The 23,087-nt window shown below is 44.9% G+C and overlaps 1 protein-coding gene across 1 annotated transcript; it reads left to right on the forward strand.

Moving 5' to 3' along the window:
• The first annotated feature begins 1,570 nt into the window (after nucleotides 1–1,570).
• Nucleotides 1,571–21,793, forward strand: LOC146342646 (vomeronasal type-2 receptor 26-like). The gene is made up of 7 exons (XM_084807960.1): nucleotides 1,571–1,791; nucleotides 2,481–2,772; nucleotides 11,043–11,202; nucleotides 11,479–11,927; nucleotides 17,641–17,868; nucleotides 18,825–18,951; nucleotides 20,892–21,793. The coding sequence occupies exons 1-7, from the start codon at nucleotides 1,571–1,573 to the stop codon at nucleotides 21,791–21,793; spliced, it is 2,379 nt and encodes a 792-aa protein (XP_084664086.1).
• Nucleotides 21,794–23,087: the final 1,294 nt, after the last annotated feature.

Consider the following 23,087-nt stretch of genomic DNA (forward strand, 5'->3'; position numbering starts at 1 on the left):
TATTTTTTATTTTGCGGCCGGGCGAGGCGAGTCACCTCCTCCCCGGCCTGAATTTCAGCTGGGCGAGGCGGGAAGCCTCCCCCCCCGGCCTGAATTTCTGCCGGGCGAGGAGGAAAGCCTCCCCCCCCGGCCTGAACTTCGGGGGGAGCAGCGAAGCGCCTCCCCCCCACCGCAAAGCAAGCTGCGAGACCAGGTAAGTGACTTTCGTGCACCACTAGAGATCTAGAGATCTCAAAAACAGGCACATTTTTATCATCTTTTGTTGGACTAATGTGGTATTCCATTAATATGGATTGTGGAATTTCCTGTATGTCCAATATGACTTCCCTTGCTTTTTAGAATGTTGTTTATCATAGGTCCCAAACTCCAGTGAGTAGTGCACAACACAGGATACAAAGAAGCATCAATGTTAAATGGAACAGAGGGTGATGTGAACTCTTGCAGAGGCAAGTTAGACTAGGAACTCTCTCTCTCTCTCTCTCTCTCTCTCTCTCTATATATATATATATATATGTGTGTGTGTGTGTGTGTGTGTATGAACATCCAGCATGTCTCCTATAAATGCATCGTTTGCTCTCTTTTCTTTAATGAATTTATGTTTCTCTCTCTCTCTCTCTCTCTCTCTCTCACTCTCTCACTCTCTCTCTCTCTCTCTATATATATATATGTATGTATATGTATATGTATATGTATATGAATATCCAGCATGTCTACTATAAATGCATCATTTGCCCTCTTTTCTTTAATGAATTTATATTCTACTGCATGGTTAGAATAGGGCTTTACTTTTTTTTACTTTTCTGATTTGTCTTGCTATATATTTGCAAAGACAGAAAAATATCAATTGTAGGAGGGGAAGTTCTATTCCAAACATGCTGACCTCTTCATTGACTCCATTCTTGGAGTACTATCGGTCATCAAAAATGTACCTACTTATGTGAACTCCCCACCGCCAGCAGCACTGTTCAGGAGATTTCCTCCATTGGCATGGGTTGGACTAGAGGACCTTTGACCTCCCTTCAAACTCCATGATTCTACCTGCTATTCCTTCCTCACCATCAGTGGGCAGCAGAATGGAGCAGGGAGATCAGAAAAACATGTTTGTTTCGGCACTTCTGCTACGGATGTTGCATCATGGAGTCCAAAAACATTGCAGATGTGTTTATCTTCCCTGTAATTAATAAAATTGCTGTAATTGATTTATGTGCTCAAAGAGCTTTCTAGGAAAAAGAAAATCATCAGCCAAGTCTGAAATATTTATAAGGCTAATGAAGGGCCATTGACTGCTAAGGATCATGAGAACAGAGAACCAGGGCTCCCTCGTGCTGATCGCTTTCCCTCTTCCATCGTGCACCTCAACCTTCGGATGGTAACTCTCAATTGGCACTCAAGCCTTGCTTTTGTTACCCTCTTGAGCTTAAGGATACAGAGGACACCTGTACCTTCACTAAGTTGTGTTTTCAGCATCAGCTGCCATGCACCTTGTTCAAGTCAGACTGATGGTAGTAATGGTGTGATGTAGAGAGAGAGACAGGAGACTCTGATGTGTGGAGGGGAGTTTGACACAAGGATGCCGCTGCTGCTGCTGCTGCTGCTCCTACTGCTACTGCCAAATGTGGTCTGGAACATGCATGCTACTAAGTGCAGCGGAAACGAGCCTCCGTATATTCCACACGAGTGGTACCAGCCAGGTGACGTCCTCATTGGTGGGATGGCATCTCATCTCCATTACCTTCCCCCCAAAGTGTTATTCATCAGACATCCTTCTCAGGAGAAGATTAACATACCCATGTAAGGAAGTCTCCCCCCTCACCCATCCCAAAATGACATTTAGGGTTACTTGAGTGAGTCTTTATATGACTGACAGCACAGTAGTTATGATCTTGGAATATAATGGCAGTAGTTATTTTAAACTAAGTTCTGTATAGGCCAACGTCCTGTATTCCTTCTTAGATTCATTCATTTAAAGCTATGAAAAGCTAGATGCTGAAGGTACAAGGTGATCTCAAATTGTGTGAAGCAGATGCAGTTTCAGAAGCACCTAGAAAGTGGCAATGGTCAAAACACTGGAGCATAATGCTGTGACACCGTGGATGTTAGTAGCTGAAAATATATAATAGAGAACAACATAGATGAAATATTGAAAGTGAAACAGTGAAATCCAAGAAAATGTTTTATCTATTCTACCTAGATGTCTGCATAAAAAGTGATGTCTGACACGTTAAAATATGATCTGAGCTGAACATTAACAGCGACATGCCTAATATTAGGATATTTAAGCCCAAAAGCACAATCCAGCAACATGTAACCATGTTGTCCTTCTTTTCAAAGGCAATTAGTTTATGACTAAATTTGTGGGTTATACTCCCTCCTTATGAACAAGCAGGTGAATTTTTCAGATCTCCAGTAGACCTGTACTGAGATAAAATGAGTTTGTGCACACTCCTATAAAACAGGATGTCACTTCTTCTTTTTTGCAGTGTGGTGCCAAATTTCTACCAGCACATCCTGGCTTTGGTGTTTGCCACTGATGAGATCAATGACAATCCCAACATCTTGCCCAATGTCACTCTCGGGTTCCACATCTATGACAGCTACACTGATTCAAGGATGACCTATCGCACCACTTTGGACTTTCTCTTTAACTCCCATCAGTTTCTCCCCAACTATAAATGTGGCTTTCAGAAAAATGTCATAGGAGTCATCGGTGGACTTAGCTCTGATACCTCCTCATGCATGGCAGACATCTTATCTGTTTACAAGGTTCCACAGGTAGGATCAGCACATGGTGATTCCCCCAACTCTCCTGTAATGAACTCTTCTCCTCTCTTTCCAGTAGCAATTTGATGATTTGTCAGGATGGACTGGGACAGAAGGAGCGGGGAGGAAAGGGAGCTGAGATATGTGGGGTTGCATTTGGAATTCCCCATGGGTTTCCAAATCTTTGTATGAGAAGTGGGTTTGATCCAGGTTTAGTCATACCTGAAATAGACCGATTGATTTCAGTCAGTCTGCTTCAACTAAATCTCAAGCTAACAATGCGTGTTTCATATGTGTAGAGAAGGATTGTTCTTTGGTGACAGGACTGACTATCTAGAGAAATCATTGACCAAATGTGCATCTCTGTGTATATTTGTATGTGTAAAATCTGGGGAACGTGGTTCTACAAAGAAGGAAGTTGGGGATAAGGCATTAGAGACAAAAGACACACCATACTATTTTGGACATGAACACTACCACAGGAGGACAAGGGTAGGAAAATGCCAATCCGGAAGATTGTCTCCCAGCCTTCCCCACACTTAGCTGGAAGAGGACCATGACAGAGAGAAATTCACATCCATACTTTTGGCTACTGGCTAGAACTCCCCATTTATAGATACATGTCCTCCTAAACTTTCAGTGCAAGTTTGACACTCTTTATACACCTTTTCTACTTGTTCCTATTTGCCCCACCATTAACTCCCTTCCTTTATCTGAATTGGAATACCTTGTGTCCAAAGTTTTCTTCTATCTCCCCTTTTTTGGGGGTATGTTCAAGGAGGGTCTCCATTTTTGTTGCAAAATTTCAGAAAAAAAACAGACTTTCCATTTTACATGGACCTAAATGTTACTGTCATGGGCCTGTCCTTTCAAGTACACAGTGTGGCATTTTGACACAGTACAACCCCATCAGTGAGCTATAGGCTCTATGTAATTCCACAACAGTCAAAAGATAATAACTATAACCATGTGTCAGGTCCATACGACGTGGTTTCCCCATTGCAATCTCTAAGGCTCAGAATACAAAGCAAGGGGCTCAAAAGACTGCTGGCAAAATCTATCCCAGGCAATCCAAAACAGGAGTCCAATACAGAGCAAGGGGCTTGAATGATTCCAGGCATAATCCATTCCAGTCAATCCAGGACAAGGGTTCTAGAAAAAAAAACCTCAACAAATCCACACATGCAGAGCTCTAGTCCAAGCTTGAAATCTTTGTTGGAACCTCCACACTACATCACCTATCAAATCCAAGAATCAAAACATAAGTTCAAGAGTAAGTCCAGAGTAATCTCACACAGAGAGATTGCATAGCGTTTAAAAAAATAGAAATCAGGGTTAAGAACATCAGAACATAAGAAGAGCCCAGCTGTATCAGAAGAAGGGGCCATCTAGTACAGCATTCTGTTCACACAGTGACCAACCAGCTGTTGACTGGGTACCCACAAGCAGGACACAAGTGCATCAGAGCTCTCCTGCCCATGTTCCAAAGCAAATGTTGTACCTAGGCCTACTGACCTCTGATCCTGGCGGTAGCACGTAGCCATCAGGACTGGTAGCCATGGATGGCTTTCTCCTCAGGAATTTGTCCAATCCTCATCCAAATTGGTGGCCATCACTAAGCAATATACTAGAATGTAATACACTGCATGAGCTTTTACTCCATGGTGGCTGTGAGTTGCCACCATGGAGTAAAACAGACAACGCAGTTGCCACTTTGCAGCCATCCGTGGTTTTCTCCCGGAAAATGCAGATTTCCGAGGAGGGGGTTTGTAGCGATGTTTTTGGTTTGCTGCAAGTTTCCCCGCAGTTGCGAGCTGTCTGTCCCTTCCCCAAACCAACTTCACATTTTGCGGTGGGTATGTTGTAGGTGCACATAGTGCTTGCATCGATCTGTGATGCCTTTTTACTCCTTTATCCCTTCACAGCTTTGCAGTTACAGAGGGGGCTTTTCATCCACTTAATCACACTTTCACACATTTTTGCAGCATCGTATCTTCACAACAGTTGCTTTTGGACTAAGTGCCCAAGGGCCAGGAGGGGTCTTGGCAGAGGACCAACTTCTCTCCAGCCACCATTTCGGAGCAATGGTGAGGCACATACTGCTCACGCTTGTGAATGCAAACCATCGCGAGAGTGTCTGGCTGGAGAATCATAGAATAGTAGGGTTGGAAGGGGCCTACAAGACCATCAAGTCCAACCCCCTGCTCAGTGCAGGAATCCAAATCAGAGCATCCCCGACAGGTGGCTGTCCAGCCTCATCTTCAATGCCTCCAGTGTGGGAGAGCCCACCACCTCCCTAGGGAATTGGTTCCATTGTCACATTGCTCTAACAGGACGTTTTTCCTGATGTTCATCCGGAATCTGGCTTCTTGAGCCCATTATTCTGTGTTCTGCATTCTGGAATGATCAAGAAGAGATCCTGGCCTTCCTCTCTTTGACAACCTTTCAAGTACTTGAAGAGCACTATCACATCTCCCCTCAGTCTTCTCTTCTCAAAGCTAAACATTCCCAGTTCTTTCAGTCTCTCTTCATAGGGCTTTGTTTCGAGTCCCCTGATCATCTTTGTTGCCCTCCTCTGAACCCTCTCCAGCTTGTCTGAATCCTTCTTAAAGTGCAGTGCCCAGAACTGACACAGTAGTCCAGATGAGGCCCAACCAGTGCTAAGTAGAGGGGGACTAGTACTTCAGGAGTTTTGGAAGCTGTGCTTCTATTAATGCAGCCCAAAATAGCATTTGCTTTTTCTGCAGCCACGGCAGAGGATGAGATGGCTAGATAGCATCACTGATGCAATGAATATGGACTTGAGCACGCTCTGGGAGAGAGAGGAGGACAGGAAGGCCTGGCATGCTATGGTCCATGGGGTCACTAGGGGTGTATAAAACCCCGCTTACCTTGCTCTGCTGGGTTCCGCTGGGGGGGGGAGGCGCTCCGTCCCTCCCCCCGAAATCCTCGCTGGGGGGGGAGGCGATCCGGTCCTCCACCCTGGAATCCTCGAAAGCCAGCTGTGCTCCGCGGCGGCTCCACAGAGCAGCCAACCAGGACCAGGCCAGGGCCGTCGGCAGCCTGATTTCTGGCGGCGGAGGGCTCTGGGTAAGGGGGGGGGAAACGCGTATGCAAATGGTGGCGGCTATGGCCGCTGCCTTTGGCGTTCCTTATTTTTCTTCGTCTTTTTTTTTTTTACAGAGACGTGATAGGCTATGTAAAAACTTACGTAGCCTATCACATCTCTGTAAAAAAAAAAAAAAAAAAAGACAAGACTGCAAATGGCGGCGGTGGCAGCCGGTCAGAAGACTAGCCACCGCAGCCGCTGCAGCCAAAGCCACCGCCGCCCAGAACATCAGCCTCACCGAGATCTGTGGCGGAATTCTCTGACATCCCTAGGGGTCACAAAGAGTCGGACATGACTGAACAACTGAACAACCACACATGGTTGGCTCATATTCAGCTTGTGATCAACAACAATTCCAAGATCCTTCTCGCTTGTAGTGTGGTTGAGCCAAGTATGCCCCATCTTGTAAATGTGCATTTGGTTTCTTTTTCCTAGGTGCAGAACTTGCCCTTTATCCCTATTAAATTTAATTCTGTTGTTTTCTGCCCAGTGCTCCAGTCTATCAAGATCACTTTGAATTTTGTTTCTGTCTTCCAAAGTATTAGCTCCCCTGCCCAATTTTATGTCATCTGCAAATTTGATCAGCAGCACTCCCTGCACCTTCTCCTCCAAGTCATTAATAAAACTGGTGAAGAGCACTGGACCCAGGACTGAGCCCTGCGGTATCCCACTCGTTACCTCTCCCCAGTTGGAGAAGATCCCATTGATAAGCACTCTTTCAATCCGATTCTGTAGCTGACTGTGGATCCACCTGAGAGTTGTTTCATCTAGCCCACCTTGAGCTAGTTTGCTCATCAAGATATCATGGGGAACGGACAGACAATAACCCTTATTTTAATCATCATCCCTGATATCGTTTCCTCATCCCAACCCAGTTCCTGTTTCCAGTCCTGTTGTACCAAGTAAACCTTCTTCGTTTTCAATGTTAAAAGTCGGTTTCCTTTTTTGTGATTAGGAAGGGTTTCATGGAATAAGCCCACATACTGGCTGCTTGGTCTGTGCTACCAAAAATAAAGAAAGCAGCTCTAAAAGGGTTACTGGTGGCACTGGCAGCAATTGAGAGACTGGTGAAGCATCATAATACACCAACAGGGGGTTGTGGGTGAGAGCCTGAAGGTGGCAGTGTGAGGAGCAAGACTGACCAAAGCACCTGACCTGGTGACTAGCAGTAGGATCATGAAGTAGGAAGGAGAAGAAGGAGAAGAAGGAGAAGGAGAAGGAGAAGGAGAAGAAGAAGAAGAAGAAGAAGAAGAAGAAGAAGAAGAAGAAGAAGAAGAAAGGCCCCAGGTCCTCACAGGGAGCTTATCCAGAGATGTGGGCTGAGGTGTCATCAATATGCAGATGACACCCAGCTCTATGCCTCCTTTTCATCAAATCCCAGTGAGGCAGTGGCTGTTCTAAATCAGTGCCTGGGCATGGTAATGGACTGGATGAGGGCTAAGAAACTCAGTCTCAATCTGGACAAGATGGAGGTACTGCTAGTGGGTGGTTTGTCTGTCTGCCCAAGTGAGGTTCAACCTGTTCTGGAGAGCTTGCACTCCTCCTAAAGTACCAGCTGTGTCGTTGGGTGTACTCTTGGACCCAGAACAGTCACTTGAGGCATGGGTTGACTCAGTGGCATGGGGCACCTTTTATCAGCTGAGGCTGATATACCATTTCCATCCTCATCTGGACAGAGGTAGCCTAGCTACAGTAATCCAGGCTGGAGTAATCTCTTGTCTGGGTTACTGCAATACATTATAGGTGTGGCTGCTTTCAAAAATGGTCCGGAAACTTCAGCTGGTCCAAAACTGGGGAGTGAGACTGTGAACGGGTTCTGGCCAACATGATCCTATTGCACAAGGACTCCTCCATCTGCACTGGCTGCCAGGCTATTTCCAGGCCTGATTCAAAGTACTGGTCTTAACGTTCAAAGCCCTAAATGGCTTGGGACCAGGTACTTTGAAGGATCATCTCCTCCCATATTTACCTGCCCAGACCCTAAGATCTTCTCCAGCAGACCTTCTCTGGGAGCCACTGCTAAAGCGAGTGAGGCGGGTCGCTGTCAAGAAGACTGCATTTGTGCTATGGCACCCCAGTTGTGGAATGAGTTTCCCAGAAAGGCACCTATATTGTCCTCTTTCCAGCACCAGGAAATTAATTTTCCCAGTCTTCTAGTCTGTTAATTTTCCAAGTGTTACTTACACTTTTTTAATTTCCCAGTGTTCATTTTCCCAGTCTTTTAGTCTGTTGTGTTCAATCTGTTATTGTACTTTTAATCTGCATTCCTGCTGGCTTTTTCTGGGGGAGGGGGGGTGGTACTTTTATATTGTAGTTTCAAAATTTACATTTCATGTTGTATTTTAACATGTATTTTGTGCTTTTAATTGTTCTGCACCTCACAGACACCTTTGGCTATTGGGCATGATAGAAATTTAATAAACAAACAAATGTTACAAATGCTTCTGAGGCAAACCTCTGGAGCATGTGGCACCCTCAGACGTTCCCCCTCTTTTTTGTTGGGCATCTGCTTGCATAGGTATGAGAATCCTACTAAATCAACGCTACAAATGATGTCTATACCTCAACCTGGGTTGAATGAAACTTGCATTTGCATGAATTGATGAACACATGTTAACATACAGAAGGATTTGGGCCTCACACTTTCTGCCTTCAGGGAAAAACAGCCATGAGCCCTAATCCCTATCTTTCCCCCCCGCCCCACATGGAAAAGAAAAACTGGGATTAGGGACCTTGTGCATAATTTCAGCTTTCAGAAAGGTGGTGTGAGGCTCTGTTCTTGATGTCTGTGTGAATTCCATCCCCAAGCTGCCCCAGGGTCAAATTACATGTTAATTTAAAGATGTAGCTTTTTTGCTTTGTTCCCTCAAAAGTAAGCACTGGAACTTAATATGGATCAGGATGCTGGGGTGGGGTTAGGGGGCTTTAACACTTTGCCTACTATTTACAATACTGCCAGATACCTTTTTGGTAATCCATATTGGGACCACAGTATGGGGGGAGGAGGAGGAGGATTAAAATCTCCCTCCCCCCCCACATACCAGGTTTCCAGTGCATGTAGTAACATGTAGTCTAAACTTGTGATGTCACATTCCATAATGAAAGGGAATAGGCCTTGTTTCTCTCAAAGGTTTGTGTGCTTGCAGTATTCTAATTTCAGCATGAAACTGATCATCTCCAACACAGATGGACTGATGAACACATGTTAACATACAGTAGGATTTGGGCCTCACACTTTCTGCCTTCAGGGAAAAACAGTCAGCCCATGAGCCCCAATCCCTATCTTCCCCCTGCCCCACATGGAAAAGGAAAGCTGGGATTGGGGGCCTTGTGCACCATTTCAGCTTTCAGAAAGGTGGGGCCAATCTACATTGCACCTGCCATTGCAATGAATTCGGTGTCCTGTTGGGTTAAACGCTCTCGCATTAAAACATGATTATTCACACTCACCCATTTTCCCCATTGCGGTGCTTCATCGAATGCACGAGCTTGGTTCACGCTCAAGCGCTGTGCTGTTTTCCTGCTCTTAAAGACAGAGGCTCTCATTGGAGGATCAGAAATCTTCCTGCTTCTGCTAATTCCACATCCACCACGCTCACAGTTCTCGATGGCCCCATGGCCCCTTCCGGCTACTGATCACATAGCTTCCTCAACACTCAGTGTTTCCTCAACAACAAGCAAAGGGCTGGATGTGCGCACGCTTGTCTGATCTCGGAAGCGAAGCAGGGTCATCCCTGGTCAGTAGTTGGATGGGCGACCGCCTGGGAATCAGGCTTTCTGCACTGACCAGGGGGTTGTTCTATCCTTTCAAATGAGACTTTTACCCCTTCCGGATTTTTTTAAAAAAATTAAGGTGTTATCTTCAAAGAATCGTGGCTTCTCCATGATGCTTTTTTCCCCCCTAATTCAGGCATGATCTTCAAAGATTCAAAGATGTGAAGCAGAATTCTAATTTCAGCATGAAACTGATAATCTCGATCACAACTTTGCAAGTAGTTAATGCTGTAAGCTTTCATGGGGCAAAAAACACCAATCAGTTTGACCCACTGCTTAGAACTTCACCATACCAATGAACAACACAGCTCTTCAACAAGCTTGAATACCACGCACCAGTAGCTTTCAGAAAACTTTGAAAGAAAAATATCATATGCCAAGCTGTATATACTGGAGTAAACACAACAAATGTGTTAATTCTCAGCACTTTTAAACTTGCTACCGATGACACGGTTATCAGATCACTATTCACAATAGTAGCCTCATTGGCAAGTTCACGGATACAAATTTTCAAGTTATTGACCTGGTTCAGATTTCACGCTAAGCCCTGATGGTTAGGAAATTTCATCTAACCATGGTGGCTTAGGGTGACATCTGAACAAAGGTCAGACCCAACCACAGGGGTTTATTAACCAGGGACTAACCACGCTCACTAAGTACTTGTAGCAAGATGGTTAGTGGGATCTACCATGGCTTTGTGTGACATGTGAACACCCTCCGTGATATATTTGCAGCCACCATAGTGCTCCACGGCAAGAGTGGCCAAAGAAGGAGTAGCCCATCTAGTCTGAGTGGCAGATCTCCATGGTCAAGATATGCCTAGCAACACATGACACAGCTGCCAATCCACACCTGTGCCAGCAGAAATGTGCCCTTAGAGCAGTGGCTCGTGCCTGCCTGTGCCCTGGGCTGCCGCCATGATGGGCATGGTCCTTCTCCCACAAGCACCACCCCTTCCGATTTTGAGGGGAGATCCGCTGCCAGCACCAAATGCTGAAATGGCCACGGCGAGAATAAGGGCTGCTGGGATGCCTTCCTGGAGGACTGCAGGGTCCTGCAGGGGGGAGGGTGGCTAGAGAATGGTTAGTCTAACCTTGTTGCGGCATTTGTTTAGATGCACCTGTGGCAATAGCACTCACAGTGGTTAGCGGTAACCACGACACACCATGGCTAGACTAACCACCCTTCCCCAGTCTGCACATGAACAAGGTTGTTACCGTTAGCTTAACAGGTGTCATCTTCATAAGCAATAGAATTTAGAGGCATATAATTGTTCATTTTGTGATTCCCCATTAATGCGTGAAGAGACCATCAGATACCCCTGCTCCCATTCTGAAATGTCTGTTGCTGTCTTTCTTTTGCTTTCCTTCTTTTCCTTCTTTTTCTTTTTCGTTTTTAGGTTTCCTATGGCTCCTTTGAGCCATCAGTGAATGATCAACTTTATTTCCCTTCCTTTTACTCCATGGCCCCCAAGGAAGAACTTCAATACCAAGGACTCGTCCAGTTATTTTGGCATTTCAGATGGAACTGGGTTGGACTCTTGGCTACGGAGGATGAGGGTGGAGATCATTTTTTGCACACCATGGAGCCTCTGCTTTTCCAGAACAAAATCTGTCCAGCATTCACAGAAAAGCTTGAAAAAAATCTGTATATCTTTGATATACTTCAAATTGCCTCTGACAAATTGAAGGTTTTGCAAACTATCATGGAGAGCAAAGCCTATGCAGTTGTAATACATGGAGAATCTTCAGCCATTATATGGTTGGAATTTTTTATATATGGAAGCAGGATAATTCCTCTAATATTTTCTCAGTATAAGGGGAGGTTCTCTGCAGCAAAAGTATGGATAACAACAGCCCAAATCGATTTCACATTAACTACCTTTACAATAGCTGCTGGATTTGATGTAAAAATGCTCCATGGTGCTGTCTCCTTTACAATTCCATCAAGGGAGCTTCCAGGTTTCCAAGGATTTGTTGAGCTTGTCAATCCATCCTGGGCAAATGAAGACGGTTTTGTTCGTGATTTCTGGGAACAAGCATTTGGTTGTTCACTTTCAAACTCAATTATGAGTCTCACAGCTCGAACATGTACTGGAGAAGAGATGCTGGAAAGTCTTCCTGGGGTTGTTTTTGAAATGAGGATGACTGGCCACAGCTACAGTATCTATAATTCTGTCTACACTGTAGCACATGCCTTGCACACCTTCTACTTAGCTAGAGTCAACCACAGAACAATGGAGAGCAGAGTCAGACTGTCTCCTCAGAGTGTAGAACCCTGGCAGGTAACCTCTCCTCACTGACAGAAGTCAAATATCATGGTCGAGTTACTGACAATGGAGTGGCATGCAGTAGTCAGTATCCTAATGACCTCTGAATGCTAAACTGTGTTACATTAATGGCATAGCTAGCACATATGTCTTTTCCTTTTCTTATCTTTGGGGGTGGGGACTAATGTTTATCGCAACTCCCTATGCAGGAATGGTATGGTTAATCCTTCCCTCCCAGACCATGAGTTTATCAATCATCTCTATCTGCACCCCACACCCACACCACAGCTATTTGACTCAGCAAAAAGGAAATTGTGCTTTTATTTATTTATGTATGTATTTATTTCGATACCGCCCAACAGCCTAAGCTCTCTGGGAGGTTCACAAGCTTTTTTTCCATATTCCATACGTACAAGGGGGAGGAACCTGCACCTGAGGAGAGAAGTATTAAACTTCTCCTCCTCTTGCGGTGGTTCCAGTAAAAATTGGACACACACACACACACATCCATCTATTTAAACATAGCACATGGTTTGGGTCTCACTCTCTATGGGGAGCGTTTATCCATATTCCACAGTACAAAGGGAATGAACCTACAGCTGGAGCATGAAGTATTAAACTTCGCCTCCTCTTTTGGTGGTTCCAATAAAAACTGGACACAGACACAGCCACCATCCATTTAAACATAATATGTGGTTTGGCTGTCAATCTCTACAAAGCACCCAAGATGTCTTGCTCATCTTCTCAATTTTCTTCCCTTCCTTGCCAAATGTGAACAGCAAAAGGGCAGAGGGTTGGATTCAGACTAGAGATGTGGAGTCCCAGCAACAAACCAGAAAAAAAAATCAGGAGAGAAAGAGTTGTTTCCTCTTTTTTCTCAAGGGCTGTTTTTGTTTTGTTTTTTCTGTAAGAGTGGAAAAAATTAAACAGGTTTGGATAGTAACAAAAAATCTGGTTGAATGGACGAATAAAATATCTAAGACGCAGAGTTTATATGTCGCAACCCAGCCTTCATCCGCCCCCCCTATAGTTTCTAAAAACCATGTAATAAAACTTCACAATGGAAGCTAGAGAAGCAATATTTCTGAAAGTAATGAATTCATGGGGGGGTGATTTTTTAAAAACATCTCTGTAAGATTCTCAGCATCATAAATTCTTCCATTCCTTATTACATTTTTTCATCTAATGTAGCATTTACTGATAGACATTTTTTTATTTTTTTATTTTTTTATTTCTATACCGCCCAATAGCCAAAGCTCTCTGGGCGGTTCACAAAAATTAAAACCAACCAACACACAATAAAACAATTTAAGATATATAGAACATTAAAACCAAAATATAACAATACAACCACAATAAAACCTAGCAGCAGTACAGGAGTTTAAAATACAGATTTAAAACAGCAAAGATAAAAATTTAGAAAGCTAAAATACTAAAATGCCTGGGAAAATAAAAAGGTCTTCACCTGGCGCCGAAAGGAGTACAATGTAGGCGCCACGCAACCCTCACTAGGGAGCTCATTCCAGAGCCGGGGTGCCACAACAGAAAAAGCCCTCCTCCTAGTAGCCACCCACCTCACTTCCTTCCTTTGGCAGGGGCTCACAAAGAAGGGCCACTGATGATGATCTTAAGGTCCGGGCAGGCACATATGGGAGGAGGCGATCCTTCAGGTAACCTTGCCCCAAGCCGTTAAGGGCTTTAAATGTTAACACCAGCACTTTGAATCGGGCCCGGAAATGGACTGGCAGCCAGTGCAGTTGAAAAAGTACTGGCGTAATATGAGCTCGCAGGCCAGTTCCTGTTAACAATCTTGCTGCCCTATTTTAGACCAGCTGAAGTTTCCGGACTGTTTTCAAAGGCAGCCCCACATATAATGCATTGCAGTAATCCAGACGAGAAGTTATCAGAGCATGGATAACTGTAGCTAGGCTATCTCTGTCCAGATAAGGGCGTAGTTGGTATACCAGCCTAAGCTAATAATAAGTGCTCCATGCCACTGAGTTCACCTGTGCCTCAAGTGATAGTTCTGGATCCAAGAGCACCCCCAAACTACGAACCTGATCCTTTAGGGGGAGTGCAACCCCCTCCAGAACAGGTTGAATATCACCTAGCCGGGCAGACGAACCACCCACTAACAGTACATCCATCTTGTCTGGATTGAGTTTCAATTTATTAGCCCTCATCCAGTCCATTACCATGCCCAGGCACTGGTTCAGAACAGCCACTGCCTCACCTGGTTTTGATGAGAAAGAGAGGTAGAGCTGGGTGTCATCTGCATATTGATGGCACCTCAGCCCACTCCTCCAGATAACCTCCCCCAACGGTTTCATGTAGATGTTAAACAGCATGGAGGATAAAATAGAGCCCTGTGGAACCCCATGGCACAATTGCCATGGCACAGAGCAATAATCCCCCAGCACCACCTTCTGGAATCGGCCATCCAAGTAGGAGTGGAACCACTGTAGTGCAGTGCCTCCAACCCCCAACCCAGACAACCTATCCAGAAGGATACCATGGTCGATGGTATCGAAAGCCACTGAGAGGTCCAGGAGAATCAACAGAGTCGCACTCCCCCTGTCCCTCTCCCGGCAGAGGTCATCCCACAGGGCGACCAAGGCAGTTTCCGTTCCAAAACCAGGCCTGAAGCCCGATTGAAATGGATCTAGATAATCCGTTTCATTCAACAGTGCCTGGAGCTGTCCTACAACCACCCGCTCAAGCACCTTGCCCAGGAAGGGGATGTTGGCCACTGGCCTATAATTGTTAACATCCTCTGGGTCCAGGTTAGGCTTTTTCAGGAGTGGTCTAATTACTGCCTCTTTTAAAGCGGCAGGCACCACTCCCTCTCTCAAGGAGGAATTTACAACCTCCTGGACCCAGCCAGACAGCCTCTCCTTGTTTGATGTAATAATCCATGAAGGGCAAGGGTCAAGCACACAAGTGGTCGATCGGACTTGGCCAAGCACCTTGTCTGCATCCTCAGGCCTCAGTAACTGAAACTCATCCAATAAAACTGGACCAGACGGTGTTCTGAACGCCTCTACCAATGGAACTGCATTAATGGTGGTGTCCAATTCATGACGAATCTGAGCGACTTTATCCTCAAAGTGCCGCGCAAACTTGTCACAGCGTTCTACCGAAGGTTCCACCGTCTCTCTCCCTGGCCCAGAATGTAACAGGCCGCGAACCACTCGGAAAAGCTCCGCTGGACGACACTGAGAAGATGCAATGCTGGTGGAAAAGAACTATCTCTTTGCCACCCTCACCGCCACAGAGTAGGCTCGATAGTGGGCTCTTACCTGTGTTCGGTCAGACTCAGCACGAGTTTTCCTCCACCTGCGTTCTAGCCATCTCCCCTCTTGCTTCATTGCCCTCAGCTCAGGTGTATACCAAGGAGCTGGCCAGGTTCTGCTCAGAGGGAGAGGGCGCTTGGGCGCGATCGTGTCAACCGCCCGAGTCATCTCTGCATTCCACAGAGCGACCTGGGCTTCAACAGGAGCACCAGCCATACCAGCAGGAAAATCCCCCAGAGCCCTCTGGAATCCATCAGAATCTATTAATCTCCGGGGGTGGACCATTTTAATAGGTCCCCCACCCTTGCAGAGGGGAAAGGCCACCAGAAGTCTAAACTTCAGCAGGAAGTGATCTGACCATGACAAAGGGACAGATGTTAATTCCTCCACTTTCAGATCACCATCCACCTGCCCATTCGAGAAAACCAGATCAAGCGTGTGTCCTTTTATATGCCTTGGGCCGATGACATGTTGGGACAGCCCCATGGTTGTCATGGCGGCCATGAAGTCCTGAGCCACCCCGGATACAGCGGCCTCAGCATGGAAGTTGAGATCCCCGAGGACCATCATCCTGGGGTCCTCAACACCAAGTCCGAGACCACCTCCGTCAGCTCAGGCAGGGAGTCTGATGGGCAGCGGGGTGGGCGGTACACCAACAGAATCCCTAATCTGTCCCGGGTACCCAACACAAGGTACAAACACTCAAGATCTGCACTCGAATGAGCAGGAAGCCTGGAGAGGGAGATTGAATTCCTATAGACCAAGAAAAACCCCCCTCCCCGACCCTCAAGTCGGTGTTGGTGCTGCACCGAGTACCCAGGAGGGCACAGCTGGGAGAGAGTGACCCCTCCCAGTTCCCCCACCCAGGTCTCAGTAATACATGCCAGGTCAGCCCCCTCATCCACAATCAAGTCATGGATGAGGGAGGTCTTATTTTGGGCCGACCTGGCATTCAGCAGCAGCACCACCAGACCCGAGGGCAGACTGGTAAGGCTGCCAGGAACCATCAGGTTGGGGGAAGAACCAGAAGAGGGGACAGCTGTAAGGTGTCTAGCCCCTCTTCTCCTCAGCTGGCCTGTTAATCCCCCAACGCCATACCTCCCCCTGCCCGTGACCACAGTTATGGTGGCACCTCCCCCACCCCCTGAGTTGCCCAATAGTCCTCCCAGGCACATATTAAAATGTTAGGATATAAAATGCACAACAGTTTAAAAGAATATAAAAGAGATAAAAGAGAACAGCAGCTAAGAAGGAGCAGATAAAGTCCATGTTTGCCCCTTTCCCCTTGTCTTTAAGCTGCTGCCCTCTGCTGCTGCTATGTGCTGCTGGTACTGTGGCTGCTGGTGTCTCTGGAGAGGCAGGTGGGTAGATCTTCAGATCCTACGCGACTCCAAGTGTGACGCTAAGTGCATTTAGGGATGCTCCAAGCGATTCTCAGATTCCCAACATTTTAATAAAGTCGCCATATCAGAACATAGATGAGAATGTATGTACATCCTTCACAGTTTCAGTTTCTGTGTTTGTCAGCATATTGTTGTTAAATATGGTTAAATATTGCAATATGGTTGCTTAACATTCCCAATAGGTGAGAGAACATTCCTCAGTCAAAACAGATCTCAGTAGTTTTTCCTCCAGATCAGATTGCCCTAAAATCTATCCTACAAACAGGAAAAGGTTTAGGAATTTCCCTAAACTTGGCTGCAAACGTGAACAGATTCTGTAAACTAGTCTTCCCGTGCCTCCGATCCTCCTGCTTCTTCTAGTTTCTTGGGTGATTCAGATGTTTCAGAAGCTATTTGTGGAAGTTCTCTTTCATCAGACATAAAATAGGAACCTAAACTATAGTGTGTATAACTTGCTTTGCTCATAAACGTATCGTATTTGGTATAATGAATATTAAAATACACTTTATTCAGGCAAGAATTACAAATTTACTGAATTTACTTCCACATGTGTTTAATTGTAATGAAAATTTGATGAGCAAACCGAGTTGTACATAATATAGTTTATGTTCATTAAGCAGCCTTCCCCAACCTGGTGCCTCCAGAAATGTTGATCTACAATTCCCAGCATTCCTGACCATTGGCCTTGTTACATAGGGCTGATTGGAGCTTATGTCCAAAACACCTCAAGGGCACCAACTTGGGCATGGGTATATTAAAGCAACAGGGTGAGCTCTGAACCTGCAAAGAACACTAAAAAATTGAAGTATTTACAAAAATGGAAAAGATTTTTCCTGATACATATAATTTCTGAAGTTCTCTTTGCAGCATCTTCACCTCTTGAATTTCTGTGATCGATTATTTGTCATTCTTTTCCTATATCTACTACTGAAAGGTGGATATTCTCCTCTCTCCGTAGGCTATTTGAACAATCTGAATGAGAACATTACACAACTTGATAGACCATTTGATTCTCTTTTTCTCTCCACTTAGCTCCACTCACTGATTCAGACCACCTCATTCAACAACAATGCTGGAGATGAGATTACATTTAATGAACATGGAGAATTTGAGGGGGGATTTGATATTACAAACTTTGTCACCTTCCCAAATAGGTCCTATGTCAGGGTCAAAGTGGGAAGGCTGGATCCTCACGCTCCTCCAGGCAAAGGGGTCACCATTCATGAGGACAGAATCAAGTGGCACAGAGACCTGACCCAGGTCGGGAAACAATGGCCATTCTTTACAAAATGCATCATTAATTTGAAATTCCCTGCAATGTGGTATTGGGAAAGGGGGGAAATGTTGCCCATCATTACTTTCTTGTGAAGTCTGAGACATGTATCTAGTTAATGGTGTTAAATGGAATGCGAAGCTCATTGTATCACTGATCAGACTAGGAATGGAAATTTTAATCTTCTAGAGTTCAGAGGAGGAGTTGAGGTACTCCTCCTACTTCAAGTGCCATCTATTCAGGATCACTGGCCTTCCTGTTCACTTGTGTGTTATCTGTAGGGTTGTACAGATGCCCCACCGTCTGTTCCGGTGGGGAATCCATGGTGGGGGGAGGGGATCCATTCCTCCCCCCCCCCAGAATCCTCCAGAGCTGTTCAGCTCCACTCAGATTCTGGGGGGGGGGACTGGTTTGGGGGCGCTTACCTTCCCCCCTGCCAGCCAGAGCCATTCGCCTCCTCCCTGTCCCTGACGATTACCTTTTAAAAAAATGTCTTTTATAAAATAATATGGCTATCAGGAGGATGTGCCCATAAACTTATATGCAAATACAGTCATGAATCTTGCGTATAAGTCTATGTGTCCATAGGCTTATATGCAAGATTCACCACTCTATTTGGCGTATAAGTCTATGGGCACATCCTCCCGATCGCCATTATTATTATTATTATTATTATTATTATTATAAATCTTTTTTTTTAAGGCAATAGGCAGGGACAGGGAGGAGGCAAACAGCTCTGGCTGGCAAGAAGCAGCCGAGTGCTGTTCCACCGCCAGTCATCCTGGAGCAGAGGTAAGTGGTCCCGATCCGCTGCAGATTCCTGAGGCAGGATTCCAAAGAATCCGGTCTCATTTGAATCCACAGCGGATTTCTCTGACATCTCTAGTTATTTGCTGTGAAATGAATTCCTCAAACTATTCTTAATACTAAGCTCTTCAAATAGGTGCCACCTCTTTCTCAGTGTACTGACAACTGCCCACCTGGTTACAGCAAGAAAAAGAAAGAGGGGGAGAAATTTTGCTGCTATGATTGTGCTCCATGTCCAGATGGGATGTTCTCAAACCAGAATGGTAGGACATATGATAACAAAATGCATTTTATTTGGAAGCAACCCTTCCCCATCTTTTGTTGTCAATTACATTTTTGAGAGATCTGAACATCCTATATATTGTGCATTGCACTCTTTGTTTATGAATCAAATTTGTAGATGTGATTTTATTGAAATTTCCTCTTGTCCCTCTTGAGGGAAACAGTTTTAGAAACATAGCTAACACATTTTAGCATTAATAAAAATCAAGATAACAGATAATACTGAAGAAGTAATTGCTGGTCCTGTGTGAGCAGAAAGACATGAAATGACTTTCCCTTAATAGGATTAACATTCCTGGCCTTTGTGGAGAAGAGATTAAAGAAGGTGTTTGCACCTGTACCCCAAATGAAGAGTTTGGGGAGTTTCAAATGAGCAACAGTTTCGCTGGAGATTGCCACAGTATGAAAGTAAACATAATAAGAAACTCCCTCACTTCGATGGGAGTGCACTATCGTTCTATAGTACTGAAGCTTTGTCCTTCTAATACAGCTTTTCTGAGCAAGCTCCCCAGCTCCAGCCCTTCGCCTAGTCTAATGCATAGCATTGTTCCCTCACGGCCCTCACATGGATCTGCGGAAGAAATTCTGCTGATCTCATCCCCATGCCCAGGACTTGCATCCTTGTGTCAGCGAGCTGGCCATGCCTCACATGGAGGTCCTTTCTCTATTCCTTTGAGCCTCTTGTCTTTGAAGGAGCAGGTCTGAGGAAGCCTCCCTTCTCCTTTAAAGGGGTCTCAAGATAGTCATCAAATTTTGATATCTGGTTATCTTCCCCTCGAAGCTGCACTGAACCTGCCGACTGTTACCAAAGCATGACAACCACAGCTCCAGATCAGTGAAGGCTCCATCTACCAAGCCAGTCTTGGCCACTGGCATTTTAACAGTGCTCCATGATGCTCAGTAACAATCAACAACCATAGGAAAGTCACATGGTGCTGAGCTTCTGATGGGAATGAACAAGAAAATAGAGACATGATTGTAAGACACTTCATTCATCACCCTCCCCTCCCAATGCATATGACCCTAAGCCAGGCCCGCCTCCCATCCCCCACATGAGCTCCTAGGACAAGGGTACTCCACCATCCACCAAAGCAACGATATTCCTTTTTCAGCATGTACTCCACTTACTTTCAAAAGTTTGCATAAGCAGTTTTGATGAAGGATACTGTGGCAACATTTTGAGAGTGTTAAAGGAAGGATTTATCTGACATATTAGTAGTATTAGTGTGGAACTAGGGGTCCATGCACAATTAGATACACCTGAATCCAAATTGCATGAAATGAAAGAGCTTCAATGAAAAGCAAATGGCAAGGCCAGGATGGGAAAGAAGTGATCATCGCTGTAGGAATGAAGTTGCTTGAGGAGAGGTTGAAAGGGCATCAAAATAACCATTCGAGTAAGTCAATGCATATGCAATGTGATGTGCATGGCAGATCACTCCAAAACAAAACAAAATTCCAATGATAGCAAATCCAGTTTCTGTAATTATAGGTTTTTATAAAACTAGAAACGGATCTTTTAAAAATGTGCAATGTTTTGGAGTGGAACACATACTACAATCACAAAAAAAGAGAATGCTACAATACCACTATTACACTGAGCCAGAATGAATCAGAAAAATAACCATTCTTGGCCCTAAACTTTTTGACTAGGGCCAGAATGTTCTTTCATTTCATACTGTGGTAGCTGTGGTTCACAGAAAAAGTAAAGAATCCAAGATGACAACAAACACATGTGTAATTCATGGAAAAAATGCCAGAATTATCCATTCATTATGAAGCACATTGTATGGAGCTTTATGCATCCTCCCATTGTAAACAATAAAATACTGGGTGTTAGCTGAACTTCTGGTACAGCTGTCTATATCTTGAGAATATATTTCTTTTGGTTTTTATACATTATTATATGTTTGTTCCTCAGATGTAGAAACTTGTGTCAGTTGTCCAGAAAGTGACTATCCAAACAAATTCCACAGCGAATGCATTCCTAAGATTCCAAATTTCCTCGCTTTTAAAGAGACATTGGCCATTGCTTCAATTTCTTCTGCATTTCTATTATCTCTGATCACAGCTCTGGTGCTTGGCATCTTCATTAGGCACCGGGACACAGCCATAGTCAAAGCAAACAACCGAAGCCTCACCTACATTCTCCTCATCTCCCTCCTCTTGTGTTTCCTGTCTTCCTTTCTGTTCATCGGAAAGCCTCAGAAGGTGACCTGCCTTCTTAGACAAACAGCTTTTGGCATCACTTTCTCTGTATCGCTCTCAACCATCTTGGCCAAAACTGTATCTGTGGTTCTGGCATTCATGGCTACCAAACCAGGATCCCGGATGAGGAAATGGGTAGGGAAAAGGCTGGCATATTCTATTGTCATCTCATGCTCCAGTATTCAAGCAGGGATCTGTGCTCTGTGGCTGGCATCGTTTCCCCCATTCCCAGATTTGGACACGTACTCTCTGACTGAAGAAATTGTCCTGTTGTGTAATGAAGGGTCAGTCTTCAATTTCTATTGTGTCTTGGGCTACATGGGCCTCTTGGCCACTGTCAGCTTCATTGTGGCCTTCCTGGCCAGGAAGTTACCTGACAGTTTTAATGAAGCCAAGTTCATCACCTTCAGCATGTTGGTCTTTTGCAGTGTGTGGCTGTCCTTTGTTCCAACCTACCTCAGCACAAGAGGAAAGTACATGGTGGCTGTGGAAATTTTCTCCATCTTGGCCTCTAGCACTGGGTTACTGTGCTTCATATTTTTCCCCAAATGCTACATTATTGTGCTGAGACCTGAGCTGAACAACAGAGAGAAGCTAATTCGTAGAAATATATAAATAAAAAAAGAGTTTGTTGTTTCATTGATCTTCTTGGTATCCTATAGAAAAAGATAAATCTAATGGAAATTCTGTTCTGTCCAATTTTATTGTGTTGACAACCAGTCATTTGCGAAACAGTGAACCAGTCCATGAGACTATATTTGACTAACTTACAGTCGCTGGTTATATCCAGAAATACAACAACCCTCAAAATGTAATATTTAAAACCTAAGGCCAAACCACCTTGGCTTGTCATACACTGAAGTAAACAAAATTTCCGGGTTTGAATTCAAAGCCCCTTTTCTCACTTTCAGAGCAGATCTGATATATATTTTGCCATTTTAAAAGCAGCATAATAATCCAATCTATTTAATAACATCTGCACCTTATCCCTTCATGTTTCCAACCTCTTTTTCTTTAGGAGTCAAAGAATATATCTGAGTCTCAAATCATCATAATTAGCACACTCTAGCACAAGGCGAATTCTATCTTCTACTGACTTGCAACCGAACAGACATAGCCAACATGGACTGGGCACATTTTGAAATTTTCCGTCTTCTTCCCTCAAGGGAATACAGGTCATTCGACATTTAGTCATAAGTACCCGTAATGTATAGGGACTTGGGTCAGCAAGATATTGTACCACCTGATTAAACGTAGCTGGCAATCAAGCATATATTTCATTTCCTCCCCAATTAGCCACGTTGACTGTGTCCACCTGCCATGATGTATCTGCTGCTTTATGACCGATCTGGCCATGTCATCACCCTTTGATAAAAGAAATTCATATGTGAAACCAATGTGCGTCACATTCTCTCCCATTCTAATTGAACATGACCTGGCCACGTAATTCATCTCTTCAAAAGCAGACTGAAGCAATGGTGAGGTTAGCTGGAAAATTGATCTAATCCAGAAGAGAGTAGCTGCCTTCATTACCAGGCCTAAAATCAGTAAAACCCTAGTTTTAGTCCTTAGGGCCTTTGGGGTGCTTCTAGCTACAATCAGAGCTCTTGGTAAAAATCCATGTGGAACTTATCATTCCACATGGGGGGAGACCTATTATTCACCTCACAGATACATTAAGGCTAAGTGTAGGGATGTACAAAAGGTACTTACCTTTCCACGGATTATGCTGATGCTGGAGGGGAGGCGTTCCATCCCTCCCCCCGGAATCCTGGCCAGGGGGGGAGGCGCTCCGTTCCTCCCCCCCGGAATCCTGGCCAGCCAGCTCCGCTCCGCAGGGATTCTGTGGAGCCGCCAGCCGGCTCCGCCAGCAGCTGGACAACTGGCCACTGGCTAGCAGGGATGCAAA

Source organism: Heloderma suspectum, chromosome 6 (genome assembly GCF_057233095.1).
Source record: "Heloderma suspectum isolate Gila_16-S chromosome 6, 16-S_ref, whole genome shotgun sequence".
In the NCBI taxonomy this organism is placed as follows: Eukaryota; Metazoa; Chordata; class Lepidosauria; order Squamata; family Helodermatidae; genus Heloderma; species Heloderma suspectum.